Below are 25,568 nucleotides of genomic sequence, written 5' to 3' on the forward strand. Positions count from 1 at the left end.
AAAGTAGGTACTAAAAATAGTGTATTATATTACTCAAAACATTGATCAGTTTGGCACACGTATTTAAGACAAGCGATTGTCACAAATTTCACTAAATTTTGAACTCATAAACAATGAAAAATGTTTGTCAATGTATTTAAGCAAAAAGGTGATTTTTTTTTTTAAAGAGGAAGAATGGGTTCTTGTGTTTTCACTTTCCTAGAATCAGAAGGCCGTTGAAGGTAAAAATCACCCAATGCTGCAATCAGTCATATGGCCTTAACCACAAACCATACACACATGACATTAGCGATGCAATCTGTAGCAATGCATCATGTTGTCTTGTTCTTTATTTATTATTTAGGCAGATTTTGACGATAACCGAACTGTCAATCATTGTAGGGAAAGTCTGGCAACCATTAACTGCACTAAGCTGGATTTACACTGGCTGATATGAACGAGTGTTCCTAGTCAAGCTCATTTTCCATTGATAAGGCAGTATAAGGGCTCACTAACACAGCCATATTTTATGTCCAAGTGGAATCCAACAAAACATTGGATCGCACTCTGACCAATGGTAGCTTACAGGGCCACTCAGATGTTAGATTTTTTCTTTTTTGCACAGAGTAGGAAAAGATTGCAACATACCCGAGCTTGATCAGAAGTTTGGATCTCACTCAGCAATGCAAGTCAATGAGTGCATGGAAATCATCATACTGCACTCGGATGACATTGGAGTGCAGTCCGGTTTCTGAGCACTGACGCAATGGAGAAGATGGAGAAATTTTGTTTTCCATCCTGTCCTTTCAATGTCCTTCAATTCTCTCATCCGAGAAAATCGGATCACAATATGCTGACACTCGGAACAAACTTTCATCAAAATGTGATAAAAGTGTCATTGGCATAATCCGACCGATTATCTCAGATATAAAAATGTATGGCCATCTGCCCCTGCCTTAAACAGGCCTCCATCACCCAATGAATGAAAATAACCCTCATTCGTCAGGTGAAATGATTCTTAAACAGGCTTAAAAATTATCGTTCAAGGCAGTACATCATGTGCGTTCATGTGTAAAAAGGACGTGAGCTGCCAACAACAATGGAAGACCCCAAACCAGCTCCAAGCGATGAGAACTCAACCACACTGAGGATGCCAGGGACAGAGCAACCGAGTCATCAAACTGGCACTGGAACTACAGGGACCTGAACCAGCCGTCCAAGGGCCCAACTGTGAGTAAAGACTGTTAACTTACAACCCACTGTGTGGCCTCCCTTCTTCAGCGAAAGTATCCACCATACATCTCCTGGGGCCCAGCCCTACCTGCGGAGGGCCTACCACCACAGCTGCCATTACTACCAGCCCCAGGGATAACCACCTTAGCAGCAACAGTTCCACCATCTTAATCACAACCCGCAGGTGGCGTCACACCAATGATTTTAATCTCCCCTGTAAATACTCCCCATTAAAAAGCGTCCCCAGGCTCACGGAACTGGGCAACGGCCAGCATTCACCCATGACACAGCATCCCCATAAATATACGGCCCGAGACCGAGTACCCCATAGCCCTGGGCGACACATAACATGCTGTAGATAAGAGTCTAGGCCGCTGTGTAGAACGTAAAAATCATTTTATAATACTCACCTTAGGGGCGGTGTGGTGCAGACTGGTCAGATGGGTGTCTCCGTTTTTCGATTTCTGCTAGCCTGTGGATTACTGCTTTTGTCACATGTTTTAGGAGACCTATCACAGTTGTTTCCACCCTTGTTAAGATGTTGGAGCCTGGTCTCCCATGCCGATGATAGCGTTTGCGATTGCGGTTCTTGTGCTTTGATATGTTGTTGCTGGTGAACTTCTGTGTGCTGTTTGGTGGGTTGTGGAAATACTCTTCTTGTCTTATTATTTCCTCCCTTCCTTTAGTTTCCTCCTGATCACGTATTGCCTATACATTTGTGAGTGATTGCTGTGAGTTTAAGTTTTGGTTTTCCTCGTCTGTTTATTTGTGTGGGATTAATCACTCCTTTCCTGGCCCTCTCCTGGGTGGAAGGAGGAGGGCTATTAGACCAGTGTTGTTCAGGAGCTAGGGCAAGGAAGGTGGACCAAACATCTTCACTTTCAGGCGGATCTTTGCGATTAGGGTCAGCAAGGGTTCCCCTAGCCTGATGGCCAATTTAAGCTCTCCTGTTCCTAGTGATCCTGTCACACCCCGTAAAAGCGTCATTCAAAAGTCAATGTTTGTATGCCAAAGCCAAGAGCTGAACTTACAAAGAAAAACATAATGCCTTGCTCACATGAGCATATAAGTCGAACTAGTACAATGAGAAAAAATCTTGCATTGCACTCAGACCAATGTTATACTATGGGGTAGAGCAGATGTGATTTTTTTTCTCATGCAGAGGTTCTCATACTGCAAGAGCCTCTGCAAATCAGATCACGTGTACCCATACAAGTCTATGGTGCATGTGAGTAGGAATGCAAAGCAATTTGGAGTGCACAGGCCGATGGGTCTTCGAGGTGCTAGTGTAATGGAAGCATATTCCCCGGACAGCAGAGAAGGTACACACTGCATACTCTATGGATGCAAAGTGATTTTTTTTTATTGAATAGCTATAATAGATAAGTATACAACCGTGTTCCCCATATGTGGCAAAGTAACGTTTCAACTCAGATGAGCTTTTTTCAAACGGTCACTGCAAAATATCGTAGATAGAAATTATGAAGAAAAGGGTCTAAATACACATGCATATACGGTGGCATGCAAAAGTTTGGGCACCCCTGATCAAAATTACTTTTGTTTTAAACAGTTAAGCAAGTTTAAGATGAAATGATCTCTAAAAGGCATAAAGGTAAAGATGACACATTTCATTGTATTTCTGGCAAAGCCAAAAAAATATATTTTCATCTTTTACATTTTTAAAGGAACAAAAAAAGGAACATGGGCCCATGCAAAGTTTGGGCACCCTGCATGGTTAGTACCTAATATCCCTTTGGCAAATATCACAGCTTGTAAACACTTTTTGTAGCCAGCTAATAGTCTTTTTATTCTTGTTTGAGGGATTTTCATCCATTCTTCCTTGGAAAAGTCTTCCAGTTCTGAGAGATTCCTGGCTTGTCTTCTATGCACTGCTCTTTTGAGGTCTAGCCACAGATTTTCAATGATGTTCAGATCAGGGTACTGTGGAGGCCATTGTAAAACCTTCAGCTTCTGCCTTTTCAGGTAGTCTTTTGAGGATTTTAACGCCTGTTTAGGATCATAATATATTTGTAGACGCCATCTTCTTTTCAAGTTTAGCACTTTTTACAGCAAAACTTATGTGAGAGCTGCTCGTAGGACTGCTAGACAAGCAAATCAGAACCCCTGTGTGACTGCAAAAGACCTTAGGGAAGATTTAGCAGACTCTGGAGTTGTGGTACATTGTTCTACTGTTCAGACAAACCTGCACAAATATGGCCTTCATGGAAGAGTCATCAGAAGAAAGCTTCACCATAAAATTCAGTGTCAAAAGTATGCAAAAGAACATCCAAACAAGCCTGATGTATTTTAGATGAAATCCTGTTAATCGATGAGGTTAAAATAGAGCAGAATGGCCACAATTTTCAAAAGGTATGTTTGGAGAAAAAGGGTAAAAAATTTCACGAAAAGAACATATCGCCATGGGGGTGGATCAATCATGCTTTGGGGATGTGTTGCAGCCAACGGCATGGGGAATATTTCATGGTTAGAAAGAAGAATGGATTCAATGAAGTTTCAACAAATTCTTGAAGTAAACGTAACACCATCTGTAAAAAAGCTGAAGTTCAAAACAGGATGGCTTCTACAAATGGATAATGATGATACTAAACACACATGTCCAAACGCACAATAGACTACCTCAAAAGGCAGAAGCTGAAGGTTTTGCAATGGCCCTCACAGTCCCCTGATCTGAACATCATTGAAAATCTGTGGCTAGACCTCAAAAGAGCAGTGCATGCAAGACAACCCAAGAATCTCCGAGAACTGGAAGACTTTTACAAGGACGAATGGATAAAAATCCCTCAAACAAGAAATGAAAGAGCTTGGTGGCTACAAAAAGTGTTTGCAAGCTGTGATACTTGCCAAAGGGGTACTAGTACTAACCAGTTTGCAAATTGCAAAAATTTTGCATCTGCCCATTTTCCTTTTTTGTTAATTTAAAATGAAAATATATATTTTCTTGCCTAAAATACAAAGGAAATGTGTCATCTTTAACTTTATGCTTTTTAGAGATCATTTCATCTTCATCTTGCTCAACTGTTCGCAATAACAGTAATTTTGACTAGGGGTGCCCAAACTTTTGCATGCAACTGTATACACATTTCAATGGGGAGACATTGTAATAAGTGTGAAAAGTACAACAGGTGGAATATCCATAAAATATACATATTTATAACTATATACAATATATTCATACAGTAGCAATGTAAGAGACCCAAACCAATGCTTGAAAGGGAAGAAGCACGTCTGTTGCGAAACGCGCATCAGTGCATGGGGATGCTGCACTGTCACTTTGGTTGGGCCTTGCATACTGGTAATTTAATTACTGTCTCTTATAATGAATGATGCTTTACTTTTGCCTATATAGGTTTTCACAGTAGTGCATGTATAACGTATGCCCTATAGATTATGTAGGTCATAGTCTGCTGCATCTACTTCCTTGTTTGTAATTTATGTAATTTAGACAGCTTAGATTTGTGGGTCCTTTATTATTATAGTGGTGGTGTTCGGCTCCCCATATCAATTTCAACTATATACAATATATACATACAGTAGCAATGTAAGAGACATAAACCAATGCTCGAAAAGGAGGATGATATCTTGCTAGTTGGAAACCAACATTATCATATTTTATCATAATAGTAATCTTATTCCATGTTCCAGCTACCTTAGGCAGGTTACGTAGTACAGAACGAACACGGATAAAAAAAAGGAATATGTGTGAGGTAGAGCCTTAATTAGCTGAGGTGGGGGGCAAGCTGGTGTAAGGATAGTCCTGGGAGTGGACCCACTGGACCGTGCAGCGGACTCTCCTGCGACGACGTCTCGAGAGAACCCCTATACAGGGACTGTCGAGCGTAACCGCAGAGGGCCTAGATGCATGGAAGCCGGGATCAGCAAGAATCACTGGATGCAGGATCCAATCTGGACCAGGTACAGGTTAACAGGATCAGGCAGAAGTCCAGAACTGAGACTGATGCAGGTCACAGGCATCAGGCTGAAATCGAGGAGCAGAGACTGGTGCAGGTTAACGGGATCAGGCGGAAGTCCGGAGGCGGAGGCTGGTGCAGGTTAATGGGATCAGGCTGAAGTCCAGAACCAAAGACTGGTGCAGGTTAACGGGATCAGGCTGAAGTCCAGAACCGGAGACTGGTGCAAGTGACTGGGATCAGGCTGAAGCATGTATGTGCTCAGAGCGGTACTCAGGATCTGAAAGTAGAGACAGAGTTACACCAAGCACAGGCATAGAAGGACCTGAACAACTAGTACAAGAGACAAGCTACAGGGACACATTGAACAAGCACTGGCCATGGGGAATAGGAAGTCTAAGGCTTTGTGCGCACTAGAAATGTGAAGTTTCTCAAGAAAATTTCTTGAGAAACTTCTGGGAGTGAAAGATTTCCGGACTTCCGGAAAAAATCCGCACCAAATCCGCGGTAAATCCGCATGCGGATTTGCCGCGGATTAGCCGCGAATTTGCCGCGATTTTCCCGCAGGTTGTTCCCTGCGGATTTTGCAGGCTGTACTGCAGAAATCCGCAGGTACCTGCGGAAAAGAATTGACATGCTCATTTTCTCAAGAAATTTTCTCAAGAAAATCTTCTCAAGGAAATTTCTTGAGAAAAATCTGCAGCATGCGCACAGCTATTTTTTTTTCTCATAGGATTTGCTGGGAAATGTCTGCACAAAGATTGCAGACATTTCTCAAGAAATTTCCGCAGTAAATCCGCGGGTAAATCCGCGGGTAAAACGGCCTAGTGCGCACATAGCCTTAAATACCCAAGGTTACTTATTAGTGATATTCCGGACAGCTGTGCTCCCTCTTTAAGTCAAGGTGAATGCATACACACGCCCCCTAGTGTGCATGTGTGAGGGCCGCAACCTGGAAGTCAGAGCCGAGACCACAGGAGGAGAGGTAGGACGCTGGAGTGCAGGTGGCAGCAGTGAGTGAGTGGCGCGGAGCTGGGACAGACAGGGAAAAGGTCTGGACGGGGTAGCAGGAGAGCGAGCTCGGCGGGGAGCAGGGACCCCAGGGGTTGGAGCAACGGGTGGTGAGCGGCGCGGTCGGACAGCTGAATAATTGCCAAAGGCCCCTGAGTAATTGCCAATGTCCCACACTCCCTTGGGGACTCCAGCATCAACAGCAGGAGCTACACTGATAATAGCATTAACACAATTAAAAAAAATACACATATTTTGTATCGCTATATTTGTAAAAGTCCAATCTAGTCCAATCTATCAAAATATAAGGTAAACTAATCTGATCGATAAGTGGCGTAACGAGAAAAAACATCAAAACACCAGAATTACTTTTTTTGGCCGCTGCAACTGTGATGCCCTGGACTAGCCAGGTAGTAACAGTTAGTGCCCCACACAACACCAGTTCAGAGAGGAGTTCAGAGAGCCTGAGGCAGGAAAAACAGTTTAGTCTGAGAGTTGAGTTAGAGAGTGAAGTGGAGGAGGACAGGCCTGTGATAAACTGACAGGTGCCAGGGTTGGAGCCCGGGCACCTTTGGCTAGGAGGCATACGGAGGCCTCTGCCTGCAGGAGCCGAGAAGACGGCTTGGTGGAACCGTGGTGGACTGGGACAGGGTAGTGGCCCGCCGATACCGACCCGGGGAACCGACTGGAAACCAGAGCACAAAGGGGGGTACTCAGACCCTGAAGCTAGGTCCAGAAGCTACTAGGGGCTAGCTAATTAGCTGATTGCGGCTAGGACTATAGGTCCTTTCCCACCCGAAGTCCCGACTGCAGACAACAGCCCAACGAGGGGGATAGAAAGCCACCGCTCAGGCAGAGAGATCCCATGGGCCAGCGTCTGCGGGCAAAGGGCTCCTCCGACAATCACAAGCCGGGGAGCGGACTCCTGAATTGCAAGTTCAGGTAGTCCATCAACATTCAAACCGGTGCAGGAGAAAGGCAGAGACCACCAACCATGTGGGGAACCAGACCGCAGCCAGCTGCGGGCACCGACCACCATCATCTTGGTTCACCAAAGACTTGTGTATGTTACTAATCGTGAGTACACCAGTGACCTCCGGCCGGCCATCTCCGTGCACCGCCCAACTACTCCCCCCCAACGGGTCCCGGGGCCACTATCACTACCCACGGAGGGGTTAACAACTTGCTGCATAACATCTCCCCCGGGTGCCCCATAACTGCAGCGGTGGTGTCCACCTTCAAAACATCCCGTGGGTGGCATCATGAACTTAACCAGGGCTCCGGCCGTACACCTACGTCCCCTAAACCGCCAGTCCCCACCCACCAGCGAGCCCGGATCCGAGCAGCTCGGTCGCAGCCGAGCCCAGGGCGGTACACATCATTGCAATAAGGGCCGATCAAAACATCATATAGGCCACATTATGGTATCAGTATACTTATGCTGACCTGGATAATCATCTTGCGAGGTTAGTTTCTACTGTAGAGTTAACATGATACAGTTAGGTCCAGAAATATTTGGACAGTGACACAATTTTCGCGAGTTGGGCTCTGCATGCCACAACATTGGATTTGAAATGAAATCTCTACAACAGAATTCAAGTGCAGATTGTAACGTTTAATTTGAAGGTTTGAACAAAAATATCTGATAGAAATTGTAGGAATTGTACACATTTCTTTACAAACACTCCACATTTTAGGAGGTCAAAAGTAATTGGACAAATAAACCAAACCCAAACAAAATATTTTTATTTTCAATATTTTGTTGCGAATCCTTTGGAGGCAATCACTGCCTTAAGTCTGGAACCCATGGACATCACCAAACGCTGGGTTTCCTCCTTCTTAATGCTTTGCCAGGCCTTTACAGCCGCAGCCTTCAGGTCTTGCTTGTTTGTGGGTCTTTCCGTCTTAAGTCTGGATTTGAGCAAGTGAAATGCATGCTCAATTGGGTTAAGATCTGGTGATTGACTTGGCCATTGCAGAATGTTCCACTTTTTTGCACTCATGAACTCCTGGGTAGCTTTGGCTGTATGCTTGGGGTCATTGTCCATCTGTACTATGAAGTGCCGTCCGATCAACTTTGCGGCATTTGGCTGAATCTAGGCTGAAAGTATATCCCGGTACACTTCAGAATTCATCCGGCTACTCTTGTCTGCTGTTATGTCATCAATAAACACAAGTGACCCAGTGCCATTGAAAGCCATGCATGCCCACGCCATCACGTTGCCTCCACTATGTTTTACAGAGGATGTGGTGTGCCTTGGATCATGTGCCATTCCCTTTCTTCTCCAAACTTTTTTCTTCCCATCATTCTGGTACAGGTTGATCTTTGTCTCATCTGTCCATAGAATACTTTTTCAGAACTGAGCTGGCTTCATGAGGTGTTTTTCAGCAAATTTAACTCTGGCCTGTCTATTTTTGGAATTGATGAATGGTTTGCATCTAGATGTGAACCGTTTGTATTTACTTTCATGGAGTCTTCTCTTTACTGTTGACTTAGAGACAGATACACCTACTTCACTGAGAGTGTTCTGGACTTCAGTTGATGTGAACGGGTTCTTCTTCACCAAAGAAAGTATGCGGCGATCATCCACCACTGTTGTCATCCGTGGACGCCCAGGCTTTTTTGAGTTCCCAAGCTCACCAGTCAATTCCTTTTTTCTCAGAATGTACCCGACTGTTGATTTTCCTACTCCAAGCATGTCTGCTATCTCTCTGATGGATTTTTTCTTTTTTTTTCAGCCTCAGGATGTTCTGCTTCACCTCAATTGAGAGTTCCTTAGACCGCATGTTGTCTGGTCACAGCAACAGCTTCCAAATGCAAAACCACACACCTATAATCAACCCCAGACCTTTTAACAACTTCATTGATTACAGGTTAACGAGGGAGACGCCTTCAGAGTTAATTGCAGCCTTTAGAGTCCCTTGTCCAATTACTTTTGGTCCCTTGAAAAAGAGGAGGCTATGCATTACAGAGCTATGATTCCTAAACCCTTTCTCCGATTTGGATGTGAAAACTCTCATATTGCAGCTGGGAGTGTGCACTTTCAGCCCATATTACATATATAATTGTATTTCTGAACATGTTTTTGTAAACAGCTAAAATAACAAAAACTTGTGTCACTGTCCAAATATTTCTGGACCTAACTGTAAATAAAAAACTCAAAAACCCATTGTGGAATTGCACTTTTTTGGCAATTTCAATACACTTCTAATGTTTATTCATGTTTTCCAGTGCTTTATGAGGTAGAATGGATGGTTTCATTCTAAAGTACAACTCGACTGAAAGAAAAATATGCCCACATACAATTATATTGGTGGAAATTAAAAAAAGAGAGAAAAAAACAAAATGAAAAATTTTTAAATCGCCTACGAATGAAAAGGTTAAATAATCGCCGTATAATAGCAGCATGAGTGCTACCTGTCGGCTTCATTCTTTGGATATTCATGATGGGTTTATTAACAAACTAAAAAATAATCCTATCTATAAAATGTAATTAAGGTTAGGATCCCTCCAAAATTCATCCATTTGTAGACAGTTATCAGGCAGGCATAACACACAAGTGCAACATTAAGTGCAACAATTCCACTAGTGGCCACTTATTGACCCTATAACAACACATGACAGGGAGTGTTGTCATAGGGATTTTGGGAACCCCAGGATCTTAATAATTGAAATTTTTTTTTTTGGTGTATAAAAATAGACACCTTCATAGAGAGTATGAAGTATAGGATATAGGAGCTCATTGTTAAAAATGACATTTAAGTAGATGATCCTATGAAAACATTTTTCTTATTGATTCTCCAGTTTGTAAAGTTTTATTAAACATTTTCAGGTAGTTCTTAATTAATGTAAGGAGTCCTGTGTCCAGAGTCCCTATCTCTAGGTCAAAGCCTAAGGCTATGTGTCCACGAGAGAATGTAGCTGCGGATTTTTCTGCATCAAAATCGGCACCTTTACCACAAAATCCGCACCTCTTCAAAGGTGCGGATTTGCCGCGGATTTACCGCGGAATTGCCGGGGATTTGATGCGGATTTTGGTGCGGATTTTTTTTTTCCCCCAATTTTAAAGCCAAAATCCGGATGAAAAGCCGCAACAATAATTGACATGTTGCAGATTTTTCCGGATCAAAATCCGCACGAAATCCGCTGCGGAAAAATCCGCAGCATGGACACAGCATTTCCCAAATGCCATAGAAATGGCTGGGAAGTGCCGCTGCTGCAGATTTTCGGGAAATCCGCGGCTTTTCCGTGAGAAATCCACGGCAAAATCCGCGCATTTTCCGCAGCGTGGACACATAGCCTAAGGCTATGTGCCCATGCTGCGTAAAATGCGTGGATTTTGCAGCGGATTTCTCGCAGAAAAGCCGCGGATTTTCCAGAAATCTGCAGCACAGCTACTCCCCAGCCATTTCTATGGCATTTGGGAAATGCTGTGCCCACGCTGCGGATTTTTCCGCAGCGGAAATCGTGCGGATTTTCGTGCGGAAAAATCTGCAGCATGTCAATTATTGTTGCGGATTTTAGTGCGGATTTTGCCTAATCAATTGAATTAAAAAAAAAAATCGCAAAATCCGCGTCAAATCCGCATCAAATCCGCGTCAAATCCGCACCTATGAAAAGGTGCGGATTCCGGGGGAAAGCTGCGGATTTTGATGCAGAAAAATCCGCAGATACAGAGTCCCGTGGGCACATAGCCTAAGGGTATGTGCGCACGTTGCTTTTTACCTGCTTTTTACCTGCTTTTTTGCTGCTTTTTCTTCTGCGCTGTTTAATGCCAAAATGGATGTGTTCTTCTATTCAAGCAAAGTCTATGGGAATTTGGGTTTCTTGTTCACACTATGTTGTTCAAAATGCTGCCTTTTTGTGGCAGAACTTTGGTCAAAAACTCAGCTTTGCAGTGCAAAACCCAAATGGCAAAAACAATTGACATGTTGCTTCTTTGAAAAGCTGAGTTTTTGACCAAAGTTCTGCCACAAAAAGGCAGCATTTTGAACAACATAGTGTGAACAAGAAACCCAAATTCCCATAGACTTTGCTTGAATAGAAGAACACATCCATTTTGGCATTAAACAGCGCAGAAGAAAAAGCAGCAAAAAAGCAGGTAAAAAGCAGGTAAAAAGCAACGTGCGCACATAAGTGTTTACAAAGAACACCTCTCCCTGGAGGACCCATCCTGTATGACACTGAAGCCCAATGATGTGAATAAATGTGTGTGTGTGTGTGTGGTGGAGCCTAGAATGTATGGACTCTTGCTGACACTATAGATATATATATATATATATGTGTACAGTATGAATGTGCTCTGTATACATGAGTGTGTGCTATGTGTTTGTGTGTGTGTGCATATGGACATGTGCTCTGTATACATGAGTGTGTGCTATGTGTTTGTGTGTGTGTGCATATGGACGTGTGCTCTGTATACATGAGTGTGTGCTATGTGTTTACGTGTGCTCTGTATACATGACTGTGTGCTATGTGTTTATGTGTGCTCTGTATACATGAGTGTGTGCTATGTGTTTACGTGTGCTCTGTATACATGAGTGTGTGCTATGTGTTTACGTGTGCTCTGTATACATGAGTGTGTGCTATGTGTTTACGTGTGATCTGTATACATCAGTGTGTGCTATGTGTTTGCATACCTCCCAACTTTTAAAGAAGGAAAAGAGGGACAAAGTTTGCGGCGCGCGTAGCGCGCCGCGGCAAATTTTTAGGCCACGCCCCCTAACCACACCCATTTCACAGTCACGCCCATATCCACTCCCCATCCACACCCATTCAGCACAAACACGCAGGCAGCCGGCGGGCCTCCAGCACGGACACGCAGGCAGCCAGCGGGCCTCCAGCACGGACACGCAGGCAGCCGGCGGGCCTCCAGCACGGACACGCAGGCAGCCGGCGGGCCTCCAGCACGGACACGCAGGCAGCCACAGTGAGGCGGCCGGTCGCCTTCACAGACAGGCGGCCGGCCGCCTTCACAGACAGGCGGCGGGCCGCCCGCACAGAGAGGCGGCCAGCCGCCCGCAGAGAGAGGCGGGCGGCCGCCCGCACAATGAGGCGGCGGGCCGCCCGCACAGACAGGCGGCAGGGGGGCGCCCGCACAGACAGGCGGCAGGGGGGCGCCCGCACAGACAGGCGGCAGGGGGGCGCCCGCACAGACAGGCGGCAGGGGGGCGCCCGCACAGACAGGTGGCAGGGGGGCGCCCGCACAGACAGGCGGCAGGGGGGCGCCCGCACAGACAGGCGGCGGGGGGGCGCCCGCACAGACAGGCGGCGGGGGGGGCGCCCGCACAGACAGGCGGCGGGGGGGCGCCCGCACAGACAGGCGGCGGGGGGGCGCCCGCACAGACAGGCGGCAGGGGGGCGCCCGCACAGACAGGCGGCAGGGGGGCGCCCGCACAGACAGGCGGCAGGGGGGCGCCCGCACAGACAGGCGGCAGGGGGGCGCCCGCACAGACAGGCGGCAGGGGGTGAGGGGGGAGGGAGGGAAATCAGCGCTGGGGAGATTAGTTTACTGTACCAGCAGCAGCACAGGCAGCGCTCCTCTCTATGCCACGTCTACTAGGATGGTAGGAGGGAAAAGCAGGGAGGCGGAGAGAGAGTGGGTGGGCGGAGCCCGGGAGCCGGCCGTCCCGCCCGTGGCAACGGGACAAACAACGTAAAGCGTGAAAGTCCCGCTGTATCCGGGACGGTTGGGAGGTATGCAGCATGTTAGAATGTGTACATAAGATCCCGCTGGTGGTGGCCGCAGCTTATAGGCCCCAAATCTGGTGACAGGTTCCCTTTAAAGTGAACCTGTCAGGTGCAATATGCACTCAGAGCCAGGAGCAGTTCTGGGTGTATATTGCTAATCCCTGCCTAACCGTCCCTGTATACACTAGCATAGATAAAGAGATCAAGAACAAATATTTTTAAAGATCTTATATCTTATGCTAATGAGCGCGGGGACTAGTCACAAGGGCGTTACTTCACTTGGCTAGTCGGCTCGCATAGCATGTTAGCATGTTATTACGCCCCTGTGTGAGTACTAACACGCTATATGAGCCGACTAGCCAAGTGAAGTAACGCCCTTGGGACTAGTCCCCGCGCTAATTAGCATAAGATATAAGCTCTTTAAAAATACTTTTTCTATAGATGCCTTTATCTATGCTAGTGTATACAGGGACAGTTAGGGAGGGATTAGCAATATACACCCAGAACTGCTCCTGGCTCTGAGTGCAGATTGCACCTGATAGGTTCCCTTTAAAGGGAACCTGTCACCAGAAATTTAGCAAAAAAAATAAAAGATTCCCCTCTGCAGCTCCTGGGATGAATTCTGGAAAGGTTCCTGTTGCTATTGTGCCCCCTTTGAGACCTAAAATAATACTTTATGAAGTCTTACCTTTTTGTATGCAAATCTGTTTTTATGGTCACGGGGGCGGGCTGCCTGGCGTCCGTTATTCCCCCTCCTGCCGTTGTACGCCGTCCCCCATTGCTCATTTCCATACATGAGGACGCCTTCCTCATGTAACTGTCCTCCTGAAGTTTTGTGCATGCCCAGTGCCACTCTCGCGGGAGTAAGCACTGTGCAAAGTGTGAACGCTTTTGAGGTGATTGCGCAGGCGCGAGATTATGGGCGGCGCTGTGATTGTCATCAGCAGCGTCATCCAAGTACCTGCCCATAATCTCGTGCCCGCGCTTCTCACTCTGCCTCCACCGTTATGCGCAAGCACTGGCCATATGAACCACGTTACCTATTATCATGGGCGCGAGATTATGGGCGGCGCTGTGATTGTCATCAGCAAAGTCATCCAAGTACCCGCCCATAATCTCGTGCAAGCAGTAATAGGTAACATGGTTCATATGGCCAGCACTTGCGCATAACGGTGGAGTCAGAGGGAAAAGTGCGGGCACGAGATTATGGGCGGGTACTTGGTTAACGCTGCTGATGACAATCACAGCGCCGCCCATAATCTCGTGCCTGCGCAATCACCTGAAAAAGCGTTCACATGCGCAAAACTTCGGGAGGAAAGTTACATGAGGAAGGCGTCCTTGTGTATGTAAATGAGCAATGGGGGACTGCGTAAAGCGGCAGGAGGGGGAATAACGGACGCCAGACAGCCCGCCCCCGTGACCATAAAAACACATTTGCATACAAAAAGGTAAGACTTCATAAAGTATTTTTGTAGGTCTCAAAGGGGGCACAATAACAACAGGAACCTTTCTAGAAGCAGCCCAGGAGCTGCAGAGGGGAATCTTTTATTTTTATTGTGAAATTTCTGCTGACATGTTCCCTTTAACTGGTAGAGGAGCCAGGATAAAGCAGAGCTGAACCTGTTGGGAAGCTAGGACCCAGCAGCTCTGCTCCACAGGCAGGAGACCACTGATCGGTAATAGAAGCCTGCAGATGTCACTCTGCATAGGTTATTGTCACTGCTATCTGCAGGAGATAAGTGCTGATTGCACGGTCTCCTCAGCTTCCTGACTCCCCGCGTGTCTGCAGCAGTGAGAAGCCGCACACGGGGAATCAGAGAACAGCTGCAGACAAACGCAGGCTCCGGGACTGGGGGGGTCGGCTCTGGTGCAGGGGGGGGGGGGGTTTGCTCTGCTGCAGGGGGGGGTCGCTCTGCTGCAGGGGGGGGGGCTCTGCTGCAGGGGGTGATTCATACCTCAGCAGCAGTCACAGGAGTAGGTGCGCGCTCGGCTCTGTAATGAATAGTAGAAGGGAGAAACAGCGAGGCGGGGCTACAGTGGGTGGGTGGAGCCGTGACAAACAGCCTCACGGGCGGGACCCGGGATCAAAGGCTCAGAAGAGGGACTGTCCCGCTGTATCCGGGACGGTTGGGAGGTATGTGTTTGTGTGTGTGCATATGGACGTGTGCTCTGTATACATGAGTGTGTGCTATGTTTGTGTGCTATGTACTGTATTTGTGTATACATACGGATGTGTGGTCTGTTTACATGAGTGTGTGATGTGTGTATACATATTGTGTGCTTAGTGTATACATGTGCTAGGTGTGTAACATGTGTGTGAAATATACATTTTATCTGCTGTGTGTGTACACATACTGTATGTGTGTACTTGGTTTATACAAGTGTGTGTGTGCTATGTATGTGTAACAAGGGGCGGATTAAGGGTAACCAGGGCCCCTGGCTGTTCAGGCTCTGTGGGCCCCCCATCCCTACACAGGTCATGTGACGGGTCCATCATCATATACCTGAAACAGATCATGTCTCAAAAATAGTTGCCAAAGCTATAACCTAAAAAGCGTCCAAATACTAAACAGTGCTCAAACGCATGTGAACGCTGGCATGCTGATAAACAGGATCCTGTTTGGCCAGAAACAAGCCTGGCGTGATCAGTCTCTCCTCTCTCTCTCCTCTCTTCTCTCCTCTCTCTCCACTCCCCCCTCTCCTCTCTCCCGCTCTCCTCTTTTCCTCTCTGCTCTCTGCTCTCTTCCTCTCTGCTCTCTCTTCCCTCTTCCTCTCTGCTCTCTCCTCTCTCTTCCTCTCTGCTCTCTCCTCCTCTATTCTCCATTCCCTCTCTTCTCCTCTCTTCCCTCTCCTCTCTGCTCTCTTCCCTCTCCTCTCTGCTCGCTTCCCTCTCCTCTCTCTCCTCTCTCTCCTCCCCTCTCTCCTCTGTCTCTCTTCTCCTCTCTCTTTTGCCCCCAGCTGCGTCTGAATTTCCAGTCTGTCACGTTCAGTTCCCCTCACTCCCGATCACGACTCCAATGCCCGCCCATGAACTTCAAGTGACAGGATCTTGTAAAATAACACATGCGTTTTATCACACTAGGCTTTTTTTAAGACAAAAAAAATTCTCTCTCTGATTAAGGCTGCTTTCATACTACGTTTTTTTAACATGCCTCATGAACGTTTCTTTACTGCAAAAGCGGATCCTGTTTTTGCAAAGAAAAACGCATGTGTTATTTGACAGGAACTGAACGTGAAAGACTGGAAATTCAGACGCTGCTGGGGGCAAAAGAGAGAAGAGAGGGGAGGAGAGGAGAGAGAAGAGAGGGGAGGAGAGGTGAGAGAAGAGAGGGGAGGAGAGGAGAGAGAAGAGAGGGGAGGAGAGGAGAGAGAAGAGGGGAGGAGAGGAGAGAGAAGAGAGAGGAAGAGAGGAGAGAAAAGAGGGGAGAAGAGAGGGGAGGAGAGAAGAGAAAAGAGCAGAGAAGAGAGGAGAAAGGAGAGAGAAGAGAGAAGAGAGGAGAGAGAAGAGAGGAGAGAGGAGAGAGGAGAGAGAAGAGAAGAGAGAAGAGAGAGAGAAGAGGAGAGGAGAGAAAACAGGAGAGAGGAGAGGAGAGAGAAGAGGAGAGGAGAGAGAAGAGGAGAGGAGAGAGAAGAGGAGAGGAGAGAGAAGAGGAGAGGAGAGAGGGGAGAGGGGAGGGGAGGGGAGAGGTGAGGGGGGAGGGGAGAAGAGAGAGGAGAGAGGAGAAGAAAGGAGAGGAGAAGAGAGGAGAGGGGAGAGAAGATAGAGAAAGAGAGAGACTGTGATCATGCCAGGCTGATTTCTGGCCAAACAGGATCCTGTTCATCAGCATGCCAGCGTTCACATGCGTTTGCGTGCTGTTTAATCAGGATCCAGCGACTTGCAATATTTGGACGCAGCTCAAAAACGTTACAAGTAGCGTTTTTGAAAAATGTTAAAATACTGCAAGTCGCTGGATCCTGACACTAACGCATGCAAACGCAGGTGAACGCATGTTGACGCGAGTCCAGAGCAAATGCATTAAAATGAAAACGCATTTGCACTGGATCCATTTTTGCGTTAAAAAAACGTTCAGGACGCATGTTAAAAAAAAACGTAGTGTGAAAGCCGCCTAAAAGGCTGCTTTAACACTAGGATTTTTTAACAAAAAAAACCTCTCTCTCTCTCTGATTAAGGCTGCTTTCACACTAGGATTTTTTTTTTTAACACCCCCCTTCCCGCGGCCATTCACTGTTCATTGTAGCAGGTTCCTTTGCAGGACCTAAATGTTCCCGCCCCCCTCCACAAAAAATAAAACAAAACAGGCATCACCTAACATTTATCACCCTAATAATCCTCTATACAAAGCACCTTGATCCACGCTGCAGATCCTCACTTAATTCACTTCCTCCACCAGCCACAGTAAACTCCGATCAGTGATTGCACTGGACGAGGAAGCACCGCCCCTTCCGGTCACATGATCACCTCACAGCAACAAGTACATTCTAGCCTGGCCACAGGGGTTTTCTACCGCTCCGCAACTGATACTGCACAGCAGGAATCACATCGCTCACGGACCACCGCTGATAATAGATGATGGCAATCTGAGCAAGGGCCCCCTGAAGCCTCAGGCCCCGGGCGGTAGCCCAGATTGCCCTCATTACAATCCGCCTATGTGTGTAACGTGTGTGTAATATGCATTGTGTGTGCTATGTGTGTGTGCTTGTTGTATACATGTCTGTGCTATGCGTGTGTGTATAAGAAAAAATGGGGTGCACCGCAACAATAATATTATTTGAAAATGACTCTCTGGTGCTATACCATGCAGTGAATCATGAGAACAAAACAAGAGAAGAGAAAAAACACTGCATAATCAGCAAGCACACCTGATATATAAAATTGTAACAAGGACTTTATTGACAAAAATCATTAAAAACCATAAAATCAGCACACAAAATCCCACGTACCAATGAATCCCAATGTCATCAAGAGGGCACGATATATATGTATATATAGGTTGAAAAATAACGTTGTATACAAATTTAACACAGAATTATATGCTAACAGAATTGTAATGAATTCATGATATCAATATATAATCAAATGAACATATCACATGCACCTCAACCAACCATATGGTATACAAGAGTGCTCGACATATACAGTATATATGCACAAGTCAGAGGAAGACGAAACACAAGCATTAGCACAAGATTATGTGCTAAAACCACAAGTATAATAATATCAATACATAATCAGATGAGCATGTCATATCTGTTTACACCGACCATATATGATGCACCCACCCTGGTGTCTGTATCCAGAAGAGGTATCATAGTATCATAGTATCATAGTTTTTAAGTTTGAAGGGAGACTCTAAGGCTATGTCCGCACGTTGCGTCGGTGTACCTGCAGTTTATTCTGCACGTTTTCCTTCCCTTGGTTTTTGACCAAATGGCTTTTGACCATTTTTTAGCGCTAAAAACGCATGCGTTTTTACCGCGTTTTTAGTGCGTTTTTAGCGCTTTTTACCTGCGTTTTCACCTGCGTTTCTGCAGATGCGTTTTTGAGATCAAGACACTGAGAAATAAAGTTGAATTAGTCAAAAAGAATGGAAAAAGAGAAAAAAAATTTAAAATTAACTTTTAATAGAATTATATGGGAAATTATCAATTTTAATGTAATAATAGTGGTTATGCACATTTTAACAGAAAAATAGCTAAAGTTTATTATTTTTTTACATTTAAATTTTCGGTTATTGTGTGTGTGTAAAGGAACATTAGAACCCATTAATTTTTCCCCAGAAAAGCATGCGTTTTTTGAGCTAAAAACGCAGTGGAAAAGCAGGTAAAAAGCATGAAAAACGCAGGAATTGTCATTTTGGTTGCTTTTTGCCATTTCTCATTGACTCCAATGTTAAGGAAACGCTGCAGAAATGGCAAAAACAACTGACATGCTGCTTCTTTTTCAGCATGGTTTTTGACCACAAATATGCAAATTAAACGCTGCAGAAAAAAAAGCAAAGTGCAGACAGGATTTCTGCTTTTCCCATAGACTTTGCTGGAAATCAAAAACGCATGCATTTTTGCCCAAAAACGCTGCTGCCAAAAACGCTGCAGAAATGCGGTAAAAAACGCAACGTGCGAACATAGCCTTAGTCCATCTAGTTCAACCCGTAGCCTAACATGTTGATCCAGAGGAAGGCAAAAAAAAACCCAATGTGGCAAACAAGTTCCAATGGGGAAAAAATGTCCTTCCTGACTCCACATCCGGCAATCAGACTAGTTCCCTGGATCAATACCCTGTCATAAAATCTAATATACATAACTGGTAATATTAAATTTTTCAAGAAAGGCGTCCAGGCTCTGCTTAAATGTTAGTAGTGAATCACTCATTACAACATCATGCGGCAGAGAGTTCCATAGTCTCACTGCTCGTACAGTAAAGAATCCTCGTCTGTGATTATGATTAAACCTTCTTTCCTCAAGACGTAGCGGATGCCCCCGTGTTCCAGTCGCAGGCCTAGGTGTAAAAAGATCTTTGGAAAGGTCTCTGTACTGTCCCCTCATATATTTATACATTGTGATTAGATCCCCCCTAAGCCTTCGTTTTTCCAAACTAAATAACCCCAAGTTTAATAACCTGTCTTGGTATTGCAGCCCACCCATTCCTCTAATAATCTTGGTCGCTCTTCTCTGCACCCTCTCCAGTTCAGCTATGTCCTTCTTATATATCGGTGACCAGAATTGTACACAGTATTCTAAGTGCGGTCGCACTAGTGACTTGTACAGAGGTAGAACTATATTTTTTTCATGAACACTTATACCTCTTTTAATACATCCCATTATTTTATTAGCCCTGGCAGCAGCTGCCTGACACTGTCCACTAAAGTGAAGTTTACCATCCACCCATACACCCAAGTCTTTTTCTGTGTCTGTTTTACCCAGTGTCCTACAATTAAGTACATAATCATAAATGTTATTTCCTCTACCCAAGTGCATGACCTTACATTTATCTACATTAAACTTCAATTGCCACTTCTCAGCCCAATCCTCCAATTTACATAAATCTCCCTGTAATATAAAATTATCCTCCTCTGTATTGATTACCCTGCAGAGTTTAGTATCATCTGCAAATATTGAAATTCTACTCCGCATGCCCCCAACAAGGTCATTTATAAATATGTTGAAAAGAAGCGGGCCCAATACTGACCCCTGTGGTACCCCACTATGAACTGAGACCCAGTCCGAGTACGTACCATTAATAACCACCCTTTGTTTCCTATCACTGAGCCAGTTTTTAACCCAGTTACACATATTTTCCCCTATCCCCATTATTCTCATTTTATGTACTAACCTTTTGTGTGGCACCGTATCAAAAGCTTTTGAAAAGTCCATATACACAACATCCACTGCATTTCCCTGGTCCAGGCTTGAACTTACCTCTTCATAGAAGCTGATCAAATTAGTTTGACAGGATCGATCCCTCATAAACCCATGTTGATACTCTGTCATAAAGTTATTTTTCTTGAGATACTCCAGTATAGCATCTCTCAAGAAACCCTCAAGGATTTTACCAACCGTAGAGGTTAAACTTACTGGCCTATAATTTCCCGGCTCAGTTTTTGTCCCCTTTTTGAATATTGGCACCACATTTGCTATGCGCCAGTCCTGCGGTACCGACCCTGTTATTAAGGAATCTGAGAAGATTAAAAATAATGGTCTATCTATCACAGAACTCAATTCCTGTAGTACTCTGGGGTGTATGCCATCCGGGCCCGGAGATTTGTCAACCTTAGTGATTTCGAGGCGGCGGCGTACTTCCTGCTGGGTTATGGTATGTACCATAATAATATGTGCATTTAGCCCATGGCCCTGATCAAAGTATATTAATCATAATTTAATGATGACCCAGTGGTAAATATCTAAGGGGATAGTAAACCTGAAACCCCCTACCTAAATATAGCTGTCCACAAGGACAGTTAATAGAGATGGAGCATCTGGGACACTCCCACCACTCTGTTCTACACAGCCAGCACAGCCCAACTGCTGCCAACATAGGCCCCACCTCTACCATCACAGCCCCCACTGCTGCCAGCACAGCCCCCACCACAGCCAGCATAGCCCCCACCACAGCGCATGCAGCATCACCCTACTCCAGCACCACACCTGCCTTCTGTGATCCTGCTCCACCACCGCTGCCACCCACTTTCCGGTAAAGCATCACCGAAGTATAAGACGTACCTCATTTATTTTTTTTTACTTTTTCATTTATAAATTTGGGGTGCATCTTATAAAATGAAAAATATGGTATATAGTTCTTGTAAAGCAGTGGTACTCACTCCAATAAAGAGTTGTAGAAAAATGTTATTGTTTCTATTTAATTTGTCATGGTTTCTATAATTCTAGGGAGAACAGTGGCTGTTCCATATCAATTGAGCAATGCCCTTTTGTCGTGGGCCTATCAAATGAAGACTCCGAGATGATTTTGCATGAATCTGTACAAATGACACAAGATTTCAAGACAAAAGAAAGATATCTTTTTCTCTTCAGTGATATGATCATAATCGCAAAACTTAAGTAAGATTTATATCCTTTAATGCTTTTATTGTTATATTCATGATAAAACTACTAATTTCAAGCCTTACCAAAAATTTATAAAGCATTGGCTACTATGGCTCCAATTCATAATTTGCATTGTTTTATACGTTAATTTTTCTTGCCGTGTGGAATTCATTGGTGTGTTAAAGCCAAATTTATTAAAATTGACTTGGTTCATGATTTTTGGGCAAACTCAGAGATGGTCTTAATTTTGCTCTTAAGCCTTTTTTTGCAAAGTTCTAGCACAAAAAAGTTGCATGTTTCTTAAGATGATGCAAAACTTGCTAAAAAATTCACTGTCATACATAAATTCACTCCAGGTGTGGTGAATGAGAGTACATTTGTTTAAAAAATTTCAGTGACTTTTGCAACAGTCACAAATGATGAATCCGGTAAAGACATCCAAAAGCCTTAACCTCTTCCACAATGGGAAACTAAAGAAAAGAGAGCAACGACTACATAAAAAAGTGATTAAAAAAAAAAAAGCATAAAACAAGCAAACATCTAGACAAAAAAGTGCAAAAACATTGTGTACAGTGATATTCTCAGGTTAATTGTCATATATGATGCACAACTATCACTGACTCCAATTCAGGAGTCTATACCACCTAAGGGTAGTGAGTCGCCCACCACAGCGCCGCAGCATGACACCGCAGGGACGGCTCTTGGGGAAAGATACCTTCTGGCAACAGGTCAGTCAGGTTTTCTTTATATGTAGTCGTGATGCCACTCTCGGTATTTGCGGTCAGGGATGGGTGACGTCCACTGCAGTTTAACGAGCGTCTGGGGCTGATGGTATTGCAGTCGGGTGGTGCGGCCTCCCGAGAGTGAGGCTGGCCCCGGGGGCTCGGGTGTATATGTGTGGAACCACAGGTCGCAGAATGACTCAAACACAGTCCAGTAAGTCTTTTAACTTGTTTACTCACTTTTTGGTTGTTTCTGAGAGATGCCTGGGCGACACTGTGATAACCAGGTGGAACCAGGAATTCCTGAAGGCCGTTCTGAAGGTAGCTATCAACTCACCTTCCTTGCACTCCTTTTTGTTTAGGAGGACCCATTACTTGTAGTATGGTGGGATTCCTCCAGGGAAGCTGTTTCTGACCCCGCTCCCCTCTATGGCCCGTCTGCTGGCAGAGTAGACCTTGGTGAGATGGCTTCTGGCCCTATCTCCTTGTGGTTCCCCTCATTGCTGCTTGGGCTCGGACTCTGTGTTTCTGGAGAGGTACCGCAAGTACCCTCGCCGGCAGGTTGAGCAGCTCCAGATGATTAGATTTCTGCTCTGGGGACCTGTATCCCCGTGCGTGCCGGAATACTCCGTACTCAGCCACCTCTCTGTAGGTGTCTTTCAGGCTGACCCACAGAATACCCGTTCTCCCCCGTTAACAGCTACCACACTCCGCAGGGTCTGGCTAGAAGGGGTGTACGCCTGCTCCCTTCCACACTCCTCAACACTCTGCTCTAGACTGCTCGCTCCACCTCCTCTTCCTGTGTCTGATGCATCTAGCTTCCAGCCCCTCCTCTACACTCTTTGCAGGGAATTGAAAGTTAACCCCTTCAGGGCTACCCAAGGGTCCCTTCTAATGGTGTGGGAGACCTGGTTGCTATGTGTTTGTATGTGCACACCTCATCCTGGCCTTTGGAGATTACCTGGAAGCACTGCCCCAGCATGGGTGCAATACTCTGTGGTGCCTGACCAGGTCAGGGGCGCCACAGTAGAAGAACATACTGTCGTATGTATACGTAACAGGGGTTAGTCCCACCTTAATCCATTTACAGACTTTTCGCTAATGCCCACTTATCCGTTGATCTTTTTTTGTTATGTCCAGTAAATTTATGTGACGCCCTGGCAAAACCAGGTAGTCACACAGTTTAGGCCCCCGCACAACACTTCTCCCACACAGGGTTAAAATAGCCGACCTGAAACCCTGGTCACCCCCTCAGGGAAGGATAGACACACCAGTGGGCAGGACCAGGCGGATGGAGAACGCCCACGTAGGGGTCTGGAGAACCGGGGGCATGAAAACAGTGAGTTGTGAAGTGGAGTGCAGGCTGTAGCTCAAGTACAAAGAGCAGCTGCCCCAGGGTTGGAGCCCTGGTGCATTGGCTAGGTGGCAGACAGTAGTCAGAGCCAGCAGGAGAGGGGAAGACGGCTGCCAGAGATCCGTGGTGGACCGGGGCAGGGTTGTAGCCCGCCGGTACCGACACCGGAGACCCGACCCGGAAACCGCGCACAAAAGGGGGTACGTGGACCCTGAAGCCAGGACCGGCACCAACGGCCTAGCTAATTAACCAATTGAGGGCAGGATTTTAGGTCCTGTCCCAACCTAAGGCCCGAAAAGTAGACAACCACCCACAGAGAGGGATAGGGCATCCGCCAGGGCCCAGTAGATCCCACGGGTCAGCATCTGACGGGCACGGCTCCCAACCAAAGGACTGGGAGCGGACTCCCGTGTTACACACCGGGAAGTCTATCTCAGAAAAACACGAAGTGCAGAGGAGAAAGGCATTGATTACTAGCCCGGGTGTGGGACCAGATACACCCGTCTGTGGAGGCCGGCCACTATCACCTTGGTTTACCAAAAGTGTGTTTACTGACTCCACACATCAGTGCAACTTCATCCAGCACCAGGACAACCGAACTGTAAGTGTGCTGATCCCTGCAACCTTGCACAACACTGGGCCCCGGGGCATCCATCCCTACCCATGGAGGGGTTAACATCCAACTGCCATCACATCTCCCCCGGGTATCCCACAACAGCAGCGGTGGTGCTACATCTCACCACACACCGTGGGTGGTGTCACAGACAGTTTATTGCAAATCCCCGTATATATACGTCCCCTTTCATTTGAAGTGTCCACGCGACCCCCGGGTCTGGAGAACCCCTCGAGCCATACCATAGATCCGGATCCGAGCAGCACCGGCTGCTGGCACGGGGGCGGCACATTTACATGTAGATTCTCTATAATATACAGTACTTTAATGATGATTCATTAAGACATACCTGTCTCAAAGAAGTGATCACTAGAGTAAACTGACTTGATTGCCTCTTAATGAAAAAGGCAAGTCTGCTACCCAGTGACAGAAATGTACAGCAAGTAGGTACTGTCATAGATTTTTGGTCAAACAATATAATAGCTCCCCACATAGCCCTCCATAAAGTATAATACTCCCCACACAGCTCTAGAAATAAATGTTGGGATACTCAAACAAAGCGCCATCAGGGAGAAAAGGCTGCAGTCACTGACACTGCTTTTGCCCCCTCCCTGAAGCGAAGCATCATCAGTGATGCCCATATGCTGTCATTGTGTGATTTGCACAGTTAGTATGCTTTGTGTTGCCGACTCAGATCAGTACAGCAGGCAGCACAGAGCAACATGCACTGTTATAGCATGGTGACACAATACCCAACGGCATGAAGAGACCAGTCCCGCCCCCACAAGAGACATCACTGTGGGGGTGGAGCTGGTTTTTGAATGCCACCGTGTACTGTGGCACTGCGCACTAACAGTAGGATTGCCAAGCAGGGATCAGGGAGGGTGCCTCATGTGTCATCTCCCCAGGGGTGTAACTATACAGTAGTGTGTGCAGAGGTTGCAGTCACAACTATTAAAGCACCACTTCAGCATTTTTTTTTATTTTAGCACTGGAGTGGTGCTTTAAATGTAAGTCCCCTGCCCCTGGTCTTATATTGATCTACTACCACCGTCATTGTTTTCTAGCATCACTTTAGTTGGTCTCTGGCAATCTGCGACTTACCGACAGCTCCGCTGTTTCATGGAGCGCACCGGAGGTCACAAAGCAATAAAACTCTATGATAGCCTTGTCCTAACTCTCATAGACTTGTATTGATGGCTTGTGACATAACTTCAGATCTTACCTGCCTCCCGCGGCTCCAGCCGGCAATGTGGAAGGAAAGAGGTGGGCGGGATGTTTACGTTCCGCTCATCTCCGCCCCTCCGCTTCTATTGGCTGGCTGCCACGTGACGTCGATGTGACGCCGAACATCCCTCCTACTCCAGGAAGTGGACGTTCACCGCCCACATCGAGGTTGTATGGACGGGTAAGTACGTGTGACGGGGGTTAATCGTTTGTGCGGCACGTTCAACAAATTGAACGTGCCACACATTCGATGGGGGCGTTGCAAACC

The 25,568-nt window shown here is 46.1% G+C and overlaps 1 protein-coding gene across 1 annotated transcript in view; it reads left to right on the forward strand.

The window, feature by feature from the left end:
* TAGAP (T cell activation RhoGTPase activating protein) overlaps positions 1-25,568 on the forward strand; it is a 333,251-nt gene that overhangs the window by 265,312 nt on the left and 42,371 nt on the right. Inside the window, exon 3 of the mRNA XM_075338236.1 lies at positions 21,229-21,399. Coding sequence (XP_075194351.1) covers positions 21,229-21,399 — 171 coding nt within the window. The remainder of the gene's footprint in view (positions 1-21,228; positions 21,400-25,568) is intronic.

Source organism: Anomaloglossus baeobatrachus, chromosome 3 (genome assembly GCF_048569485.1).
Source record: "Anomaloglossus baeobatrachus isolate aAnoBae1 chromosome 3, aAnoBae1.hap1, whole genome shotgun sequence".
NCBI classification, from domain to species: domain Eukaryota; kingdom Metazoa; phylum Chordata; class Amphibia; order Anura; family Aromobatidae; genus Anomaloglossus; species Anomaloglossus baeobatrachus.